This window comes from Panthera pardus, unplaced genomic scaffold (genome assembly GCF_024362965.1).
Source record: "Panthera pardus isolate Hobbes unplaced genomic scaffold, ASM2436296v1 HiC_scaffold_24, whole genome shotgun sequence".
NCBI classification, from domain to species: Eukaryota; Metazoa; Chordata; class Mammalia; order Carnivora; family Felidae; genus Panthera; species Panthera pardus.
This window is the reverse complement of record NW_026526810.1, coordinates 53,607,699-53,627,518: the sequence shown is the minus strand read 5'-3', so window position 1 is coordinate 53,627,518 and position 19,820 is coordinate 53,607,699. Positions and strand designations below refer to the sequence as shown.

Below are 19,820 nucleotides of genomic sequence, written 5' to 3'. Positions count from 1 at the left end.
GAGGAAAAGAAAAGCTTTTTAACAGATGACATGGACCTGAGTGGCTCGCTAAGTAGAACAAATTAAACAACATCCCCATTATTGCCATATTTAAAAAATAGGCTGTAAATGGGATCAACACATGAAATGGAAAACCATAAGGCTAGTTGAAGACAATGTGGGAGAATCTATTTATGGGGGTAAGAAGGATTTCTTAAACATTTGGAAACCAGGAACCATAAGGCAAAAAATTTCTAAACCTCTACTTAAGGATTAAGGATTTCTGTCAACTAAGAACATGCAGAAAAAGTTAAAAAATAGTTGACGGAATGACATAAGATATTTACAATGCATCTGCAAATCACCAAAGGATCATTATGTAGCATATACAAAGAATTCTTATGTAATCCACACACAAAAAAAAGATGGCTGTGCCAACCTAAAAATAGACCAAAGATTTGAACCTGCAGTTTATGTAGGAAGGCAATCCCACAAAGCTAACAGGCGTTTGAGGAGATGCTCAAAATCATCCATAATCAGGGAAATGCAGATTAAAACACCAGTGAAATTTCACTGCAGCTATTAAATTGGAAAACACCGAGAAAGTTGAATAATGGTTGCCTTTCTGAGGAGAGAATGGAGAAGGGTATGTAGGTACAGAGAAATAAGAACCAATCATGAGGGCAAGTATGGGGCTCACAGGACCAAGGAGGATACACTCCACATCCTCAGAGGAAATTTTTTCTCTCCAGCTTTTCCCCAGCTTCGCTGCCATTGCTCTGGTGAAAGCCTTTGCCCTTACTCATTGCAACAACTGCATTAGCCTACCTGGTCTCCCTGCTTCCTCTCTTGCCTTCCTATATGCCATTCTCTACAGAAGGGCACAAGTGGTCTCCTAAAAACACCAGCTAGATGATGTTGCAACCCGGAGTAAAACCCTCCCAGCTTCTGGTTGCTCTCATTTCTTGCCATGCCCTGGAAGGACCCGTGTGGTCTGGCTGCTCACATCTGTTCCATTCCTCCCCTCACACGTGAGTTCCAGCTCTACTGGCCCTCCACACCCGGAACATGGCAAGCTCTTTCCCACATCAGGGATTCTGCACTTGTTGTTCCCTCCTGATGTCTTTGACACTGACTCTGTGTGTTACTGCTCTTTTTCATGGTCATGGATATGCTCAAATGTCCTTTTCCTGCAGCTCTTGCCTGACCACCCTCCATAACATGTATGCCTCTCGCCCACCTGTGTGTTTCTGAGTCACTCTGCTTATTTGATTTGATTTAATGTATCATGGATTATCTTGTTCAGTTATTCTTTCTGCTTCTTTCCATCAGCCTGTAACTCTTTAAGGGTAGAGACACTGCTTGTCTTGTTCATCATCTGGAAACACCTAACCCCACCAATCAAGGAATGGTTTGATTGCTAGGGCACATTCACACACTGGAATATTACGCAGATGTCAACAGAAATGAAGTGGCTTACATTTGCTGAATGTATAAAAAGTGACAAAGTCTATTCTACCTATGAAGTAGATATTATTATTATCTCATTAAAAAAAGAATTGAGGTGCGCCTGGGTGGCTCAGTCAGTTGGGTGACTGACTACGGCTCAGGTCATGATCTTGTGGTTGGTGAGTTTGAGCCCCATGTCAGACTCTGTGCTGATAGCTCAGAGCCTGGAGCCCGTTTTGGATTCTGTGTGTGTGTCTCTCTCTGCTCCTCCCCTGCTCACATTCTGTCTTTCTTTCCTACAAAAATAAATAAACATTAAAGAAAAAAAAGAATTGAAACACGGAGAGGATGAGTAAGTTGCTTGGGGTCACCATGATAAGTGACAGGGCTGGGATGCAAGTCAGTCTGACTCCAGAACTTCTGGCTCTAACAATACACACGTTGGGAGATGTGTCTTAATATGTTGAGATGTGTCAGGACTTCTGGCCAACAGGCTAGACGTGGGTCCATTTCATGATGCGGAGATACAAAATGATACAAAATAAGCATAAACAAAACAAGAAATAGGGGCACCTGGGTGGCTCAGTTGTTTAAGCATTTGACTTCAGCTCAGGTCAGGATCTCAAGGTTCATGGGTTCGAGCCCCACATCAGGCTATCTGTTGTCAGCACAGAGCCTGCTTCAGATCCTCTGTCTCCCTCTCTCTGCCCCTCCCCTGTTCTCTATCTCTCTCAAAAAAATAAATAAACATATAAAAATATATACATATTTTTAAAAACATTATAAGAAAGAACCTTCATCCCAATGTAGATAATACTTATATCCTTAGTTTTGTCAGTAGGTCTGGCTCACAAGTATTTTCTATTCTTCTTCTTGGTAACAAAATGTGAAGGTCCAGCTGAGTGCTTTGCATCCTCAAATTACTTTCATCCACAGCTCCACATTTCTCAATCTTGGGAAGTTCCTGCTACTAAAAGTTGTGGCCTCTTGTTTCAACTAGATGACAGGTGTTATTTTCCAGCTCCTGACTCTCTCTCACATAACAAAACTGGCTGGAGCCTTTCCTACACTGCATTTACTTTTTGTCACTGGTTTACCTCTGTGAGGATAACACTGACATTGTCTCAAACCTGACTGAACATGGTATAGTTGGTTAAGGGTCTGGGCTTTAAAGTGTCACAACAGCATTTGAACACTGCTTCTACCACATATTAGCTGCATGGACCTGGGTAAATTTATCCTTATAAACTTGAATTTCTCCATCTGTAAAATGGAAAGCATAATGATTTCTACCTCGTGGGGTGGTTATGGAGACTAACTGGGATGAAGGTCTTAGCATGTGGCTGACCCTCAGCGATGGTTTTGCCACAAGAGGTGTGATACACAGCAATATCAGAGACACCAAGACATCATCCCTGCCCAAGGAGCTACAAACTAATTGGGTAAGACAGGAAGATCACAAAAGTGGTCTCAGGATGATCCTATCATGTATGAGGAACAGAGGTGTGAAGATATGCTGCTCAGAGAGCATGACCACCCAGGGCTGGGAAGGTCAGAAGAGGCTGCATGGCATAGGAAGAACTTGCACTTGCCTTTGGAGGAAGGGTAGGGACCTGATGAATAAAGCAGGAGAGGGCATTTGTGTCAGGAGAGACAGCATGAGCAAGGCTATGAAGACTCAGAAAGGAGATGAAAGGAGATGAAAGTAAGTCCTGGATATCAAGTATAAGAATCACGATTGTTTGTTGGCAGTGGTAACTCATGGAAAGTTTCTGAGCAGAGGGTGTTTAAGAAATATAGCAAATCCTGCTCCTATGGGTAGAACAGGTGACCATCAGGACCGTGTGGTTTGGGTGAGTTGGAAGGCAGGTGTGCCTCTTTGATCAGCCTAGTGTGGCCCCTCAGGGCAAGCCATGGTCTACAAAAGGCCCCTGATAAATACCTCTCCCTCTTCACCTGCGAGAAACGCTGCTGGGTCTCACCCTACCCAAATGCTCTATGGGTTCCAGTGCCATGCAGACTGCCTCAGATTTTCTAGCTGTTACTCTGGACCTAAGAGGATAGGACTTGGGAAAGAAAAAGACCTGCTTGTCTATGGAGGAGGGGGAGGAATCCAGAGCAGGCTTGTAAGTCTTCTCTTCCTCTTCCTGCACACTTCCCTTTTGCCTTGCTATCCCACAAGCCTCTTCTGCCAAGCCTAGGAAAACCCACAGGGCAGATGTGTGTGGTGGGGAGCTCCTGGCTTCTCCCACAGAGGGATGACAAGTGGCCTTCACTTTTCTTGGTCCCAAGATGGCTGATCAAGCATCCCCCAAACTCTGCCAAGTCTCTTGACATCATCTCCTCCACCAGGGCACGGTGGTGGCAGGGAGAACCCTAGACACCACAGGGAGAGGATTAGGGGAGGGTTCAACCAAATTCAGCTATGAAGTAATGCGTCAGGGTGAGCTTGGACTGGTGCTGTTGTTTTATAATTTTTTTTATTAAAAATTTTTTTAATATTTATATATTTTTGAGAGAGAAAGGTTGAGAGAGAGAAAGGTTGAGAGAGAGAGAGAGAGAGAGAGAGAGAGCACAAGCAAGGGAGGGGCAGAGAGAGAGGGAGACAGAACTCTGTCAGCGCAGAGCCCGATGCAGAGCTCAAACTCAGCAACCGTGAGATCATGACCTGAGCCAGAGTCAGACGCTTAACTGACTGAGCCACCCAGGCACCCCTGGTGCCATTGTTTTAAGAACTGTATCCGATGGTTCGAGTCTATCCCATTCACTGGTGCTGTTTTTGGACTGAATTTGGTTACAGCCAAGTTCTAGCAGAGGAACATAATTCCCCACAGATTCCATCTGTGTCAAGCCCCTGAACCAAGGTTCTGCAGTCACTTCCCGAGAGCCACTCCCCACCACGTCTCAGGGCAGAGGACAAGGGGATGAGCGGTGTTGGCCTGCGAGGGTCTGTGAGCAAGAGGTGTCCTCATACTAATTCCTGGGTTTGACAGGTCCCAGCAGAGCTGAGGAATGCCTTCGCTCCCTACTGATTTCAAGGTCAGTGTTCAGGCATGCGCTGTGGGGTGGTGGACAGAGCTCTAGACTGGAAACCAGGAGCTGTGGGCTCCAGTTTCAGCTCTGCAGGATGATACAAAACAAATGGATGCCTCTCTCCAGGCCTCACTTTCCTCTTCTGTAAAACGGGAGGTTGGACTAAGTGAGTCTGGAATCCTAGGAGTGGGGCCTGGAGTCTGTATCTTTTCATTATCTCCAGTGAGTCTGAGACATAGCTACGGCAAGACCACAGAACCAGGGAGCCTCAGCGTCCCTTCTGGCTGCTGACTTCAGGGGTCTGGCCTGACATGCTGCCTACTGAGGCTTCACCATGCTTGGGTACCAGTTCAGACTGAGAATAAATGGGGAATTCTCAGGGTCCTTCTGAATAAGCTATGATAGACCCCAAACTGTAAACACAGTGTGTTTGATGCCCGAAATGAGGAACAACCAAGGATATGGTCAGAGAAGTGCTGAAAGTGACTAAAAATAGACTGATATTTGGTGAGGGGGATGGGAGACATGAGGAGGACGCTGGGGGTGAGTGAGCACAGCCTGTGGCCTGTTCTCAGCAGGATCCAGGGTTGGTGACTCCTCTTACCACCCCTTCCCCCAGTTGCAAGTGTGAGGAGTGTGGTGTGTGCCTTTGGGAAGGGATGCACATGTGCTCTCTCTTGCGGGGAGAGCCCGAGCCCTCACTGGAGAATAAAGTCCTGTCATACCAGCCTGGATTAGTGTCATCCGCCCCTGGGGATCCTGGAATGTGACCCTAAAGACCCATTTCCAGCTGTCCCCACAGCCTCAGCCCTGCTTGCCCTGCCAGACTCAGGGTTCATGTAAGCCTTATAGCTGGTTCAGGCCAAGTACCCTGAGAACTTGAATGATTTTGAGGTAGTGATCAGGGTTTGAGTTGAAGAATTTGCACTGAGGAAGTGGAGAGTGGCTGAGCTGGCTCTCTGACTCTGCGGTGACTTCCGGGCCACTCCCACCTGGCTTCTTGCCCTCCACTGCCCTGCCCCGCCCTCTTACAAGCCCTGGCTGCTTGGTGGCTAGTGGGCTCCAGGACCTGGGAGAGCAGAGGGGAGCTGCCAGGAGGATGCACTGGGGCAAAGGGCATTCCTGGAGGTGGAGCTGGGGCTGGCCCCTGGGGCTGACTGCTATAATCTAGGCTGCGCCTGGGCGAGCCTGAAGAAGTGGGTGAGCCAAGCACAGCAGGCAGAAGAGACCCTTGGGTCTGTGAGGAGCAGAGAAGGGTGGGAGCCCTTTCCCTGCCTGGGAGCAGTCTGGAAGAGGTGCCTCTTGCTGCTAGCTGGGTCCTCCAGCTCTGTCCACAGTGGGCCCTGGGCTTAAGCCTCTCTTGTGCCCAGTGCCTGGGAGCTGGCAGCATTGCAGCCATCTCCTGCCACGTGCAGGTGCCACCTCCCCCCTCCCTCTGTGCGCATGCATTTGTAGGGGTCTGGTGAGTGGGAGTAGGGTGTTCCAGTCTTCTATCTGGTGATGCAGATCCTCAGAGGAAAGGACTCTGGATTCCAAGAGTCCAGACCAGGCCCCTGTTGTACCTGGATTGCCGCCTTCAGCTCCTGTCTGCTATAAACAATAGCTAAAGGCACACTTAGGGTGACCAACTGACCCAGTTGGCCAAGGAATGAGAAGTTTCCTGGGACAAGGGACTTCTAGTGCTAAAACCTGGGAAAACTAGGATGATTGGCTAGATTATTTTTAACTTTTCTTGAAAATATTTTTTAAAGCAGACACATACCTGGCATGCCAGACCTGCAGTCTGTAATTATTTGTATCTATGAGTGTTTATAAGCACTCCTAGGCTTTAAAATTATTTGAGAGGAAATAATTTGATTGCATTCTGATTTTATTTTGGAGTATATGAACAAAATCTATATGGAACAATTTCACGTATTCAAGCCAATTCTGAGGTTAAGGGGTGATTGAGTCTGTATATGGGATCCTAGTATATGGACATAATGTCCCCTAGAATTCCTTTCCCCGTCATCTGATAAAATAACACTGGGGATCTTATGGAGCTGTCAATCATGGGGAATCTTCCTCCTTCCTCAGAAGTGCCTGCCTCTACCACCAGTGTGGCCAGTCAGCATCCCCAACTTCTTAGATTCACTGATTGGTTCAGGAACAATTAGATCTCCCCCCTGCCCTTCTTCTTTTTAGGATTATGGGTGGGTGGGGTCGTGGTGGTGGTAGTGGTGGAGATTAGTGAGATGGAGGGAAAGAGAGCTATTACTCTTTTATCTAGATTATGAACTCTAAGGAAGATGTAAACTTTGAGTTACTGTCACCACATGGAAGGATTCAGTATAAGAAACTAAGCTGACATAGGGGCACCTGGGTAGCTCAGTCGGTTGAGTGTCAGACTCTTGATTTAGGTTCAGGTTATGATTCCAGGGTCATGGGACTGAGCCCTGCATAGGGCTCTGCACTGAGCATGAAGCCTGCTTAAGATTCTCTCTCTCTCCCTCTCCCACTCCCTGACTTATGCTTTCTTTCTTCTAAAAGTTTTTTTTAAAAAATTAAAAAAAACTAAGCTGACATAGAAAAAGCAAAGTTGAGAGATAGGGAGAAAAAGGGAAAGTTCTGAGAATGTGTTCTGGACTACTAAATTCAGCCATGCCTGAAGCCCTCATATACCTTGGACTTACCAATTACACAAGACAATAAAGGCATCCCCACACCCAACCCATCTTATGCTTATTTGAATCCAGCTTCCATTATTCTGCACTGTGGCTGAAGGAGTTCTGGCTAATTCACCTGACCACCACCTCTGTGGCAGGTCTCGATTTGGGACTCTCCATTAGGGAGAGGGGAGGGGAGAACTACCCCAGTGTTGTGTCCTCTTCTGTCTCCTGAACTGAGTCCCTTATGCCTTCAAATTAGGAAAACCAAATCTCCTCCAGGACACATTGAGGGTGGGAGGTACATGTCTGTGCTTTTGTCTTCAGGAGACTGTTTGGGGGAAAATGGGATGAGAACTCTTCCAAGTTCTTTCTCTCATCTGCCCCAATCCCTCCCCTTGTTCCTAGGATCTACAGAGGTCTCTTGTTGGTCTTTGACTCTGCAAGTCAACCCTATAATACATCTACCTCCCACTCACATACCTATTGCCTTTGTGACACCTCAGCATAGGTAAAGCCTTTCCTAGTCATGGGAGGAGTGATGATTGCCTTCACCACTCCATTTCAACACCAGGTAAACTGGGATGGAAAAGAGCATTGGTTACTGTTGCTGCCTAGAGCTGGGGTAGAGGAAGCTCACCCCTTCTCCTGGCTAGGGTTGGAAACAGGCGGCCATCCTCAACCTGTGAGTAAGGCTGAGTTGACGGAAGGGAAAGGCAGGCAGGATGGGGCAGGCCCACTAGACAATGCATAAGAAGAAGCAGGTGGCAGAAGGACCACAGGAAATGGAAATAGTATCCTAAGCAGGCTGGGATAAGAATTCACAAATGAGCTCAACATTTGACTTTTGGGATGACCTTTAACCCAAAGACATCCAGCTGCAAGAGGATAGAAGGAGGGAGGAAGAAATTGCTTCCCAGTCCAAATAAAACAGCCTCCCACAAAGTACATCTTCCTAGCTTAGCCTATAATTTCAGTTTCTCCTTTTAAAAAAATATTAAGCAATTTTATGACATGAAAAATGTATAGAGAATAATAAAGTAAACATCTATGAATCTACTACTCAGAGTAAAAAATAAAACAGTGGTAACATAGTCATTTCCCCTCTCCTCAGGGGAGAACCACAACCCTGGATTTCTAGCCATCATTCCAAGGCATTTCTTTATTCTTTTTCTTTAAAAAAATTTTTTTTAATGTTTATTTATTTTTGAGAGAGAGAGAGAAAGAGAGGGTTAGCTGGAGAGAGGTAGACAGGATCCGAAGCAGGCTCTGTGCTGACAGCAGCAAGTCAAAGGTCGGGCTAGAACTCATGAACCATGAGATAATGACCTGAGCCAAAGTTGGACACTCAACCAATTGAGCCACCCAGGCGCCCCTCTTTATTTCTTTTCTAAATATGTCTGTATTTCTAAGTTCTATTTGGTATCACTTTACATGTTTTAGACTTTATATAAGTGGCATCACATAAAGGATATGCATTCTACAGTAAACTTGGATTTTTTTCCCCCAACCAGATATTATGTTTACAGGATTTGCCTATATTGGTAAATATAGATCTTGCTCCTTGATTTTTCATGGCTGTAAAGTACAGCACAACTTATCTGCATGTTTTGTGTGATGGACATTTAAGTTGTATCTAAGTTTTGCTATTACTGTATTTCATCAATTCTAAGGCATGCGTTTTTCACATTTTAAAATCTCTGAATTAAGAGATACTTATTGAAAACAACAATGGGAAGGTGCATGGGTGGCTCAGTTGGTTAAGCATCTGACTTCAGCTCAGGTCATGATCTCATGGTTGGTGAGTTTGAACCCTGCTTTCGGCTCTGTGCTGACGGCTCAGAGCCTGGAGCCTGCTTCAGACTCTGTGTCTCCCTCTCTCTCTCTGCCCCTTCCCTCCTTCACATCCTCTCTCTCTCTTTCTCTCTCCTTTTCTCTCTCTCTCTCAAAAATAAACATTTGAGAGAGAAAGAGAGAGAAAGACAGACACAGAGACAGAGCATGAGCAGAGTAGGGGTAGAGAGAGACAGAGTCACGGAAGCAGGCTCCAGGCTCTGAGTTGTCAGTACAGAGCCACATGATGGGCTCAAAGTCATGAGCTGTGAGATCATGACCTGAGCCAAAGTCAAATGCTTAACCAACTGAGCCACCCAGGCTCCCCAACATAAAAAAAAATCTTTTTAAAAACAACAATAGGTTATACTTTAATTGGCGATATTTTCCCTTAGTGAATGTTGTACCTTAGATTCAATGAAGAATAGTGCCAAAAACACTGCAGCATTCCTATATGTGTTGTGTTTCTTTAGTGTATATCCCCCTGGAAGTAGAAATTGCTTAGTTATAAGGTATATTACCACCAATTTTACTAGATATTGCCAAATTGTTCCCCAAAGTATTTTTACTGATTTATACTCCCACCACCATGGAAAAGGGTTCCCATTAGTGTATACCCAGGATTATCAACTGACTTTCTGAGTTTTGTTAATCCAGTGGGTATGAAATGGTATCTCATTGTGGTTCTAATGTGTATTTCCTGATTATTAGTAATCTTGGGCATCTTTTCAAGATCCTTTACTTTCTCTTACCCATATTCTTGGGACTCTCTATTGATTCCCCTGCCTCAGTCTTCCTTCACCATAGTCAAACCAACCACCATCAATATTTATCAGGATAGAACAGGAATTATCAGAAGCTATAAAATTATTTATGCCCAAGTAATTCTACTCTTGGAAACTCACACTGAGAGAAGAAAATGCTACATGCTTAAAAATGTTAATTGTATCTAAATTTTTAATGGTTAAGAGTTGAAAATCATCCCAAAGTTCAATATTGGTAGATATTTTAATAAATAATGGCATATTCCTGTGATTAAATTCTATGCAGTCATTAGAAAGAGAACTATAGGGGCTCCTGGGTGGCTCAGTCAGTTAAGCGTCTGATTTTGGCTTAGGTCATGATCTCACTGTTTGGTTCACAGGTTAGAGCCCCACATCGGGCTCCTCACTGACAGTGCTGAGCCTGCTTGGGATTTTCTCTCTCCTCTCTCTCTCTGACCCTCTCCCACTCATGTGTTCTCTCTCTCAAAATAAATAAATAAACTTAAAAGAAAAAGAAAGATAACTATAAAAAGAGTGTATGTACGTGTCTGTTTGAACTTAGGGCATAATAAGGATGGCTGATTAAAAAATAATCAAAAAACTGTAAATTTTCCTATAAAAATCATAACCACAAGAGAAAATGAGATCCCATGTACAATATAATGAAAGTATAATAAGTAAACCTGGGGCAAAATAAATAAGAGATTTACATGTGAAAAAAATGATAGCATTACAAATTAATAGGGGAAAAGATGGATTATTTGATATTATGTTGGAAAATTACTTTCTTAAAAAAAGTAACTATTTTGCCATCTGGAGAAAGAATAAACTGGATCCATACCTTACTCTTTACATTAAAATAAATTAGTTATTTCTTTATCATCATTAGTTAGGAAACAAGACACAAAACTGAGATGCAATGAAGGAAACAAATTGATAATTCTGACTACATACATATTAAATTTCTCTGTGTCAAAACAACCATAAATAATAATAAAAGGCTAATTTGTAAAAATATTTGTCAATTTCATGAAGGGGTAATTTTCCCAGTAATGAAAAAGCTCTTTAAAATAAATATTAAAAAGCAAACAATGCAATAGAAAAATTGATAAAAGATACAAACATCATGGTACTTATGCATATTTCAGTACCTCCCCAACTTTGGTAAACGCTGGAATCACCTGGAGATCATTAAACAAATATTGATGCCTGGCTCCCTGATAGCTGATATAATCGATGTGACATGTGAGTTGGACATTGGGATTTTTTTTTTTATGAAATTTATTGTCAAATTGGTTTCCATACAATACCCAGTGCTCATCCCAAAAGACATTGAGATTTTTAAAAGCTTCCCTGGTGATTCTAATGTTCAACAAAGTTGGGATCATTGGAATATGCAATAAGCCTATAAAAGATTAACACTAATAATAAGAATGTAAATTAAAACAACAAAGTGATTCCATTTTTCATCTATCAGATTGGCAGGGGTGAAACGATAAAGCTTCACGTTGGTCAGGGTGTGGGGAAGACTATAAGACTTTGTTGATAGAATGTAAATTGGCATAGACTTTTTGGAGGGCAATTGGTAATCTTCATTAATATTTAAAACTTGCATGAACTTATATTCTGCAATTCTATTTCTAGGAATTTATTGTACATAAACTCTTACACAAATCCTCAGTGATGTTCGATGTAGCATTATTTCTGTAACTGCTTTTCATTTCTGTTGTTGTTTGTTTATTTAGCCTAACAAGGGCTGTGACTTAGAAGCCATTGATGGATGGAGATAGCAATCATCCCCTCCTTAATATACCCATGGTGTTTGGGCCTCGGACATTGCTGAGTGGAGCTGGGTAGTCACTCTCTTCCTTAGGAATCTCATTGCATCCATAAATTTAAGTAGGAGCAAAGAAGTCTCTTGGTGGAAAAAGAAGGTTGGGACCCTAACCTCTTTCCACTCGGTATTGAAATTATTGAAATGTATATGATGAACTGAGGAGATCTTCAAGAAAACCATTGAGGCCAGATGGCAAGGAAGGACAATGGGAGTCACAGAGAGGAAACGCCCATAAAGATGAGAGGAGGTTGGACCAGTGTCTAGGACTCAGTTTCAGGGCTTAGTTTATTGGAATCTAAGGTACAGGAGTAATGTTGAGACTCCTTTTCTCACCTTGCTACGATGGGTCTATTTGTGGGGGAACAGATTCCCTGTGTGGGGGGGTTGAGAGAACCTTATTACCAGGTGATAGTTGGTAATCTGGTAACTTTGCTGGGGGCGGGGGGGTTCTCTTCATTAATCCTGTCAGGGCAGGTGCATTCCTTAGTCTGGGCAAGTCAGCAGAGATACCTCTGAGGAGAAGTCTAGAGTCAGCAGACAAGTGAGAGGGAAACTCTCTCAGTGACAGGGACACCAGCCTGGGAATTCTGAGCTTCTTGGAGTGGAATCTTGGGGAAATAGTGCTATCTCTCTGCCAAGCCGGCAAAGAGGAGAGAGGAATCATTGTAATTCGGGTATTAATGGCATATTTTCTAGGCTTTGAGGTAATACTCATAACATCAAAAATTGGCAGATATGATCATGCTTGGATGGTGTGATAATTGTAGCCATTTTTTAATCTTTTTTTCTAACAGCAAAGGAAAATGATTACCATTTGCTGATAGGTAGGAAAGTTCTTACAATACGAGCTCAATATTGCATGTATACATATATGTATATGTAAATAATACTGATTTCTATGTATGTATGTGCGTAGAAAAAAGAACTCAAAGGAAATATATCAAGGCTTCAAGAAGTTATCTCTGGATGATGAGATTATTGGGAATGTTTATTTTCTTTATTAAACTTAAAATTTTTTCTAATGTCTACACTGAACAAGTGTTACATGCTCTTGGTAGTCAGAAAACCAACTTTTAGAAAAAGTAGAATTATTGTATGTTAGGTAAATAGATAAAATGATATATGTTAAATAACATGTTATATGTTTAGGAAAAAAAAGAGACAGGGAAAGAAAACTGCTGTATTTCATGCTATGTGCCAGGTCACCATACTAGATATCTGCATATGTTAACTGTAAAAAGTACATAGGTATATTCTTTTATGCATATTCTCTGAGAGCAACAGGAAGCACTGAGTAAGGACAGAGTCAGGCAGGTCTGTTCGGGGGAGGAATTTTTCTTCAAGTGCTCAGAGGCCCTCTCCTCCTCCTCCCACCTCACCATCTGGATCCTCCTCTTTCCCCCAGCTGGGACATCCACCAAGGGATAAGGCAGAGAGCAAAGCCATGGCTCATGGAAAACTTAACCAAAGCAGATAGTGGAACCCAGGACAGCAGGGTCCTGAAACTGCTGAATATGGAAACTGACTCAGGGTATGAAAAGAGCTATCAATTAGAGAAAAGGATTGCATTGATGTGTCACGCCTGATGGTGGAAATGGGCCTTTGTGGGTGGGTAGACTTGACCTCAGTGTAAGTAAGAACTTAGTCATATGGGAAGTATTAAATTTCCATTGCTGGAATTATCCAAGGGGTACTTGCACAGAGGAGATTCCTCTGCTGTGCAGGAGATTGCTCTAGAATATAGATGGTCTGTTTCAGCTTTGAGATTCTGTTACTCCCTATCCAGCCTTGCCCTAGATCCAGGGGACAGTTTGTTAATCCCTGCAGCTACTTGACAAGCCTATGGGAGAGGCCTTCCGACAGTCATGCATATAAGCAACTCCAGTGGTGAGAATTTCACTAGGAAGAGAGGGGAGGGAGGGGCAGGGCCAGCCTGGCCCGGTGGGGGAGATATTAGGGGAAAGTGGACCTTTGGGCCCCCATAGGTCAAGGTCTATGGGTGGCCATCCATTCCACCGTCCTTATACCCAGCCCTAGCACTCAACTTGCAGGGCAACTTTGACAGAAATACAGAACTTTTGTCCTGCACAGCTCTCACCTGCCCACCGACACACCCTCATAAGTAGCAGGTATTAACATAGCACCTGCAATGTAGAAGTGGAAGATACCAGAACCAAACCAAACCAGCCATCAAACAAACAACAACCACCACCACAAAGCAAAGAGGCCACTGACAAAATACAACAGCAACAAAATTTCACAGGCCAGCTAGAGACAACACCAACAGACAAATGTAGAGGAAAGAAGAGTTTTGGAGTCAGAGAGGCTTGAATCTGCATCTTGGCTGTGACACTGACTAGTCGGGTAGCATTAGGCAATTACTTTATCTCTCTGAGACTCATTTTCATGATCTGTAAAGTGATGTTAATAGTACCTATTTCGCAGGATTGTTGTCAAGAAATGCACACGCACGTATGCATACATGGCACGCAGAGTCTGGCATGTCATAAACCTCAACGAATTATGGCTATTGCTATTTTTATTGCGTTTGCTATGAAACAAATAAATTGGGAAGAACCAGCTATAAGTGCACTTGGAAGGCAAAGAACCTACAGATCAGTTGGAGCTGGAGAAGTCAAAGAAAGCTTTGTTCATTGATGGCAATGTGCTTTAAGCACCTATTAGTGCTAGGTGCCATGCTGTAGGTTCTGGGTGTCAAAACAGATGCGGCACCTGCTCTTCCATGATGTACAGTTGCTAGGCAATGAGCAAGGAAGTAGAAAGGAATTTATAGTTATAAATTGTGATAAGTCTGATCAAGGAACAGCACAGGGTACTATAAAAGACACTAGAAGTGGGGTGCCTGAGTAGCTTAGTCGGTTAGGCATCTGACTCTTTTTTTTTTTTAATGTTTATTTTTGAGAGAGAGAGAGAGAGAGAGACAGAGTGCGAGCAGGAGAGGGGAGAGAGAGGGAGACACAGAATCTGAAGCGGGCTCCAGGCTCTGAGCTGTCAGCACAGACCCCGATGCAGGGCTTGGACTCATGAACAGCGAGATCACGACCTGAGCCGAAGTCAGATGCTTAACCAACTGAACCACCCAGGTGCCCCTGTGTCCGAGTCTTGATTTCAGCTCAGGTCATGATCTCATGGTTCATGAGTTCGAGCCACACATCAGGGTCTGTGTTGACAATGCAGAGCCTGCTTAGGATTCTCTCTTTCCCTCTCTCTCTACCCCTACTCCACTTGCTCTCTAAGAAACTTAAAAAAAAAAAAAAAGACACTAGCAGAGGGTACCTGATTTTGATTGTGGGAAGAGTCAGGGATGACCTCTTGGAGTAAGCAGCCTTTTTTTTTTTTCTTCACATTTATTCAATTTTGAGACACAGAGAGAGACCGAGAGCACAAGCTAGGGAGGGGCAAAGAGAGAGGGAGACATAGGATCTGAAATAGGCTCCAGGCCCTGAGCTGTCATCACAGAGCCTGATGCGGGGCTCAAACTCACAAACTGCAAGGTCATGACCTGAGCCGAAGTCGGATGCTTAACTGACTGAGCCACCCAGGCGCCCCACTGGAGGAAACAGTCTTTAAGGTAAACCTAAAGGCAGATCAGAGTTCGTCCCGTGTGGGCTGCAGGCACAGCACGTGCAAGGTGCCGAGAGGTGGTAAAAGCTGGCGCATCTAGGAGCTGAACATGTGTGTCTGGAGCATCGTAAGTAGGGAGTGATTGGGTGAGAAATGTCTGGGAAGGTGGGCAGTTGGCTGAATCACATGAGGCCTTGAAAGACTTGGTAAGGATTTGGTATTTTATCCTGAGGGATTGGATGCCATTGACGGATGTTAAGCAGAGAAGTGATGTGAAGGAAATCACTGGCTACTGTGTGGGGAATGGAGGGGACAAGACTAGAGGTGGGAAGGTGAGCTGCGGTGGTTCAGATGGGAAATGGTGCCTTGGGCCAGGGTGAGGGGCAGAGATGGACAGAAGTGGTGAGATGCTAGAGGGATTTCGAGGCAGACCCTACACGGTAGGAAGATGGATTAGATATGAAGGGTGGAGCAGAGGCGTCCAGTGGGCTTCAGTCACCTGGCCAGGAAAGGTGTAACCATAGAGGTGGTCCTGAAGGGCGATCCACCAAGTAGCAGAGTAGAGGGCAGGTGGGGAGAGACTGGAGAACTGAGCCCTGAGCTGGGCCTGAAAGGAAAGGCAGCAGGAGGATGGAAGGGAGACATTCCAGGAGGGGAAGCTGCAGAATCCAGGAGAAGAGCTGGGAATGAGCTTGCCTCATGCCAGGTAGGCGGCACCGGGCGGCACCGAGTCAGTGAGCCCTGCCAGGAGAGAAGGGTGGGCACGGGGCCACAGGGCATGTGACAGGAGCAGGGAAGCAGCAGGGGTGGGGCCTGATTTCGCCAGGCCTCTGGAGCCAGGAGGTATCAGCCTTGATGTCAGAGATAACGAGAGCTGTGTGGGCTCCTAGGCCAGCAGCCAGCCAGCTGGCCAGGCAGTGGCCCATTTCTCAATGCTCCAGGTCTAGGCCAGACAAGACATGAATACGTGGCACAAAATTTGTGCTTTTTACTGATAACCTACTCTGATGATAGCGTGGGACATTTATAGAGAAAGTCTCTGGGCTCCCAGGACACCACCTCCTCCTTGGCTTCTTCCAGTCTCACTGGCTGCCTGCTCTGTCTGCCCCCCCTTGCCAGCTCTTCTACCTCCACCAGGCATCCCGAAAGTGGAAAGCAGAGCTCACAAACTCACGCCTCTTCTCTTCCGTCTCTTCATCCCATCCTTTGGAGATCTCATCCGGCTCTGTGGCTTTAAAAATCATCTATACTCTGCTTTATGTATTAAACGGATTATCTTCCTACCTTATCTCCTGAGTACCTGAGGCTGCCCACCTGACATCTCTACTTCGGTAAATAACAGGCATGTCAAATTTATTTACGTATTTATTTTTTTAATGTTTATTCATTTTTTGAGAGACAGATCACAAGCAGGAGGGGGCAGCGGAGGGACAGAGAGAGGGAGACACAGAACCCAAAGCAGGCTCCAGGCTCTGAGCTGTCAGCACAGAGCCCGATGCGGACCTCGAACTCATGAATTGCAAGATCGTGACCTGAGCTTAAGCTGGTCGCTTAACCTACTGAGCCACCCAGGTGCCCCAGGCATCTCAAATTTAAAACTTCCAAGGGCCTCCTGGGTATCTCAGTCAGTTAAGCGTCCAACTCTTGATCTCTGCTTGGGTCATGATCTCACAGTTCATGAGATCGAGCCCCGCATCAGGCTCTGTACTAACAGTGCTGAAATCTCTCTGCTTGGGATTCTCTCTCCCTCTCTCTCTCTCTGCCCTTCCCTGTTCACTCTCTGTTTCAAAATAAATAAAGAAACATAAAAAAAAAACACTTAAATGTCTGAGACAGAAACCTCCAGTCCCCTCCACCTCAACCTGTTTCGCACTTTTGTGAGTAAGTGTACCTCCCACTTGTTAAGGCAAAAACCTAGGAGCCATCACTGATGTCTTATTTAGCATCCAATGTATCAATAAGTCCTGTAAGTTCTGCCTCCTGAAAAATCCAGAATCTGTCCACTTCTGCTGTCCACCGCCACCAATCAATCCTCCACCATTTTCTCCTGGACTGCAGCTAAAACCTCCTCACTTGTCTTCTTGGGTCCCCTCTTGTCTGCCAGGCAGCCCATTCTCCACAGACCAGCCAAAGTGATCCATGTAAAACACAAATCAAACAAAGTCGAACTTCAGATTAAAACCTTTCAGTGGCTTCCCACTGCTTCAGAATGACACGAGAGCCACCTCCGTAGCATCTGGGCCAGCCTAAGACTCTGACCTCATCTTCTACCACCAACTTCTCCCTCTCTTTCCCTGCTCTCTGCTGCCCCAGACACACTGGTTTTCTCTCTGTTTCCAGAACAGATCAACCTTGTGCCCATCTCAACAGGGCCTTTGCCCTTAGAATTTGCTCTCTCTGGTACATTTTCCCACCATTCTTCTCACTGTTCAGGTCTCGGTTCAAATGTTACCATCCTACTGAGGTCCTCTCCTTGCTGCCAGTCCCTCATTATCACATATTTTGTTCTGCTATCTGTGACATGGAAATAGTCATCTATTTACTTATTGTCTATCTCCCCCATTAGAATGTAAGTTTCAGGAGCATTGGATCTTGTCTGACCTGCTCAGTGCTCTGTCTCCCACTCTTAGAACAACACTGGGAACACAGTAGGAGCTCAATAAATATTGGTTCAACCAATGAATAAGTGCTCCAGATGTGGTTCCTGGTCTTCTCGAGATGAGAGAGGCATAACAAGCCACAGGAAGAGTTACCTAAGAATCCAGTGCAGGAAGTGGTGACTCTGAAAACTGATTCAAAGCTAGTCTGATAAACTGATTTTTGCTGAAGTATTGTTGGATGACAATGTACTACCTAGTAATGCTGGCCTCTAATGGGGATCTAGAAAGACAAAGGTCTAATCCATATGGTGGTCCTAGAGGGAAACCCTTCAAGGACTAGAACGGGGGGCAGATGAGGAGCTATTTGAAGACTGGTGGGTGCTCCCCAAGGACTGAAGGGTTACAGGAATGGTGGGAAGGGTGTGGGGCAGGGAGGTTGAGGGAAACACTAGGGTGGGAGCCTTGACCACTCTTCACTTGTGACTCTGAGAGGAGTCACTGGCAGGGATCCTGGTGATTGTATGGGGCAGTCAGCCTGGTCAAGAGGTAGAGTGGTATACTTGGGAGGATTGGGAGGATTGGTCATCCCCCCAGCAGCCCTCAGTCGCCTTGCATGGTGGAAGCTGGTTGACAACCACAGCTATGATGTGGGGCCTATCGGGGCCAGGCAAGTGACCCCAGGGTCAAGGCCCAGGATGGACCCACCAAGCTGGGGCCAGAAAGAGGGTGAGGCAGAGACAGAAAGGCCTATAGGAGGCAAAGAGACCAATGCTCCTTATGAGCGAGATGCAGGCCCACAGGAGGAAGAGGCTTATGGCTGCAGAAGTCAGCCTGGCACCATTGCCGAGAATGTAGCTGCCAGAAGGATACAAGAACCTTGACTCCTCTCCAGTCACTGAGCCTCTGCAGGAAGCTCACACACTCACCCAGAGTAGAAGCTGGTGGGCAGATCTGGATCCACTGAGAATTACCTACAGACACTGTTCAATTTTTGTAGCCCACTAAATTACCAACGGGACTTACTTATTCAAGGTTTTCTCTTCACTAGCCGATAGGTGGGGCTCCTCAGGAAGGCCAAATCTACACATTCTCCCCAACATTTATGACCCTGCTCTGCCACGGTGCTAATTGTGCGGTTTGAGCACCTACTCTGTGTCAGACACCCTGCTAGGTCCTTGTCCACTCTCCTCGGGATCGTATTAATAGAAATATCTTCCAGCTCAGGTCTCCCTTGGACTGACGAGGTGTGTGACCTCAATCCCGCTGAGCCTCGGTCTCATCAACAAACAGAAATGCTAATCCCTCCCCCACAGAGCGTCAGGCACTTGGAATGCACTCCGTAACAGGTGTAGTTGTTTTAGTTAACAGCTCTTGGGGTCAAGGAGGCAGGTGAGGACAGGTGAGGGGGGTGGGGGTGAAGGGATTCCTCTGGGAAAGAAGGAAATCAACAAAAATACAGCTTCTTAACTCTATGGTGATGCAGGTGATCTTATTCGGAGCCAGCAAAGTCGGGGTAAAATTTAAGGAGCTAAGAACCTTCTAGCCAGGAACGCAGACATACCTGAGAGCCCCCAAGGGCCGTGGGAAGCAGAGGTGGGAGACTGGGAGTTTCCAGGTCCTGTGTGTGCTCAAACTCACTGACATTTCTTTCTGACCTGCTCTCTTCAGCCCCCTGTAGCTCCTGTGGGGCAAACACATCAGTTCCCAGGCCAGGACAGCCTTCCGAGCTCTGGAGAGTCATTAAGGCAGCGTCCCCTTCACTGGGGCTCAGCACAGGCTGTGTGGAGGTGGGGCTAGTCCTTCACAGCGAGGTGTCTGAACATCCTCAGGAAATTTGAAGGGAGTTTTGCAAGAACGTGGAAGCAATGCCATTGGATTCTTCCCGAAGATAAATGAGCCTGGTGAATTATTAAGGAGGTGAAAGAAGTCAGGGCTTAGCTAAAAGAATCCCACATTTCTGTGAATATTTCAACCACTCCGGACCTATTTTGGCGAAGAGACTGTTCTTGTGCTGTGTGAAAAGTCTGGAGGGAGCTAAAATTACGCTCACCTAGGGCGGCTCTTGGTTAAGGGAGGCCTGCCTTTCTGAGCTCGG

The 19,820-nt window shown here is 45.4% G+C and overlaps 1 protein-coding gene across 2 annotated transcripts in view; it reads right to left on the bottom strand.

Moving 5' to 3' along the window:
* PLA2G4E (phospholipase A2 group IVE) overlaps positions 1-19,820 on the bottom strand; it is a 60,353-nt gene extending 40,533 nt beyond the window's left edge. For both annotated transcript variants that reach the window (XM_019442471.2, XM_019442469.2), the window contains exon 1: positions 19,287-19,820. In XM_019442471.2, coding sequence (XP_019298016.2) covers positions 19,287-19,466 — 180 coding nt within the window. In that variant the 5' untranslated portion in view covers positions 19,467-19,820. The remainder of the gene's footprint in view (positions 1-19,286) is intronic.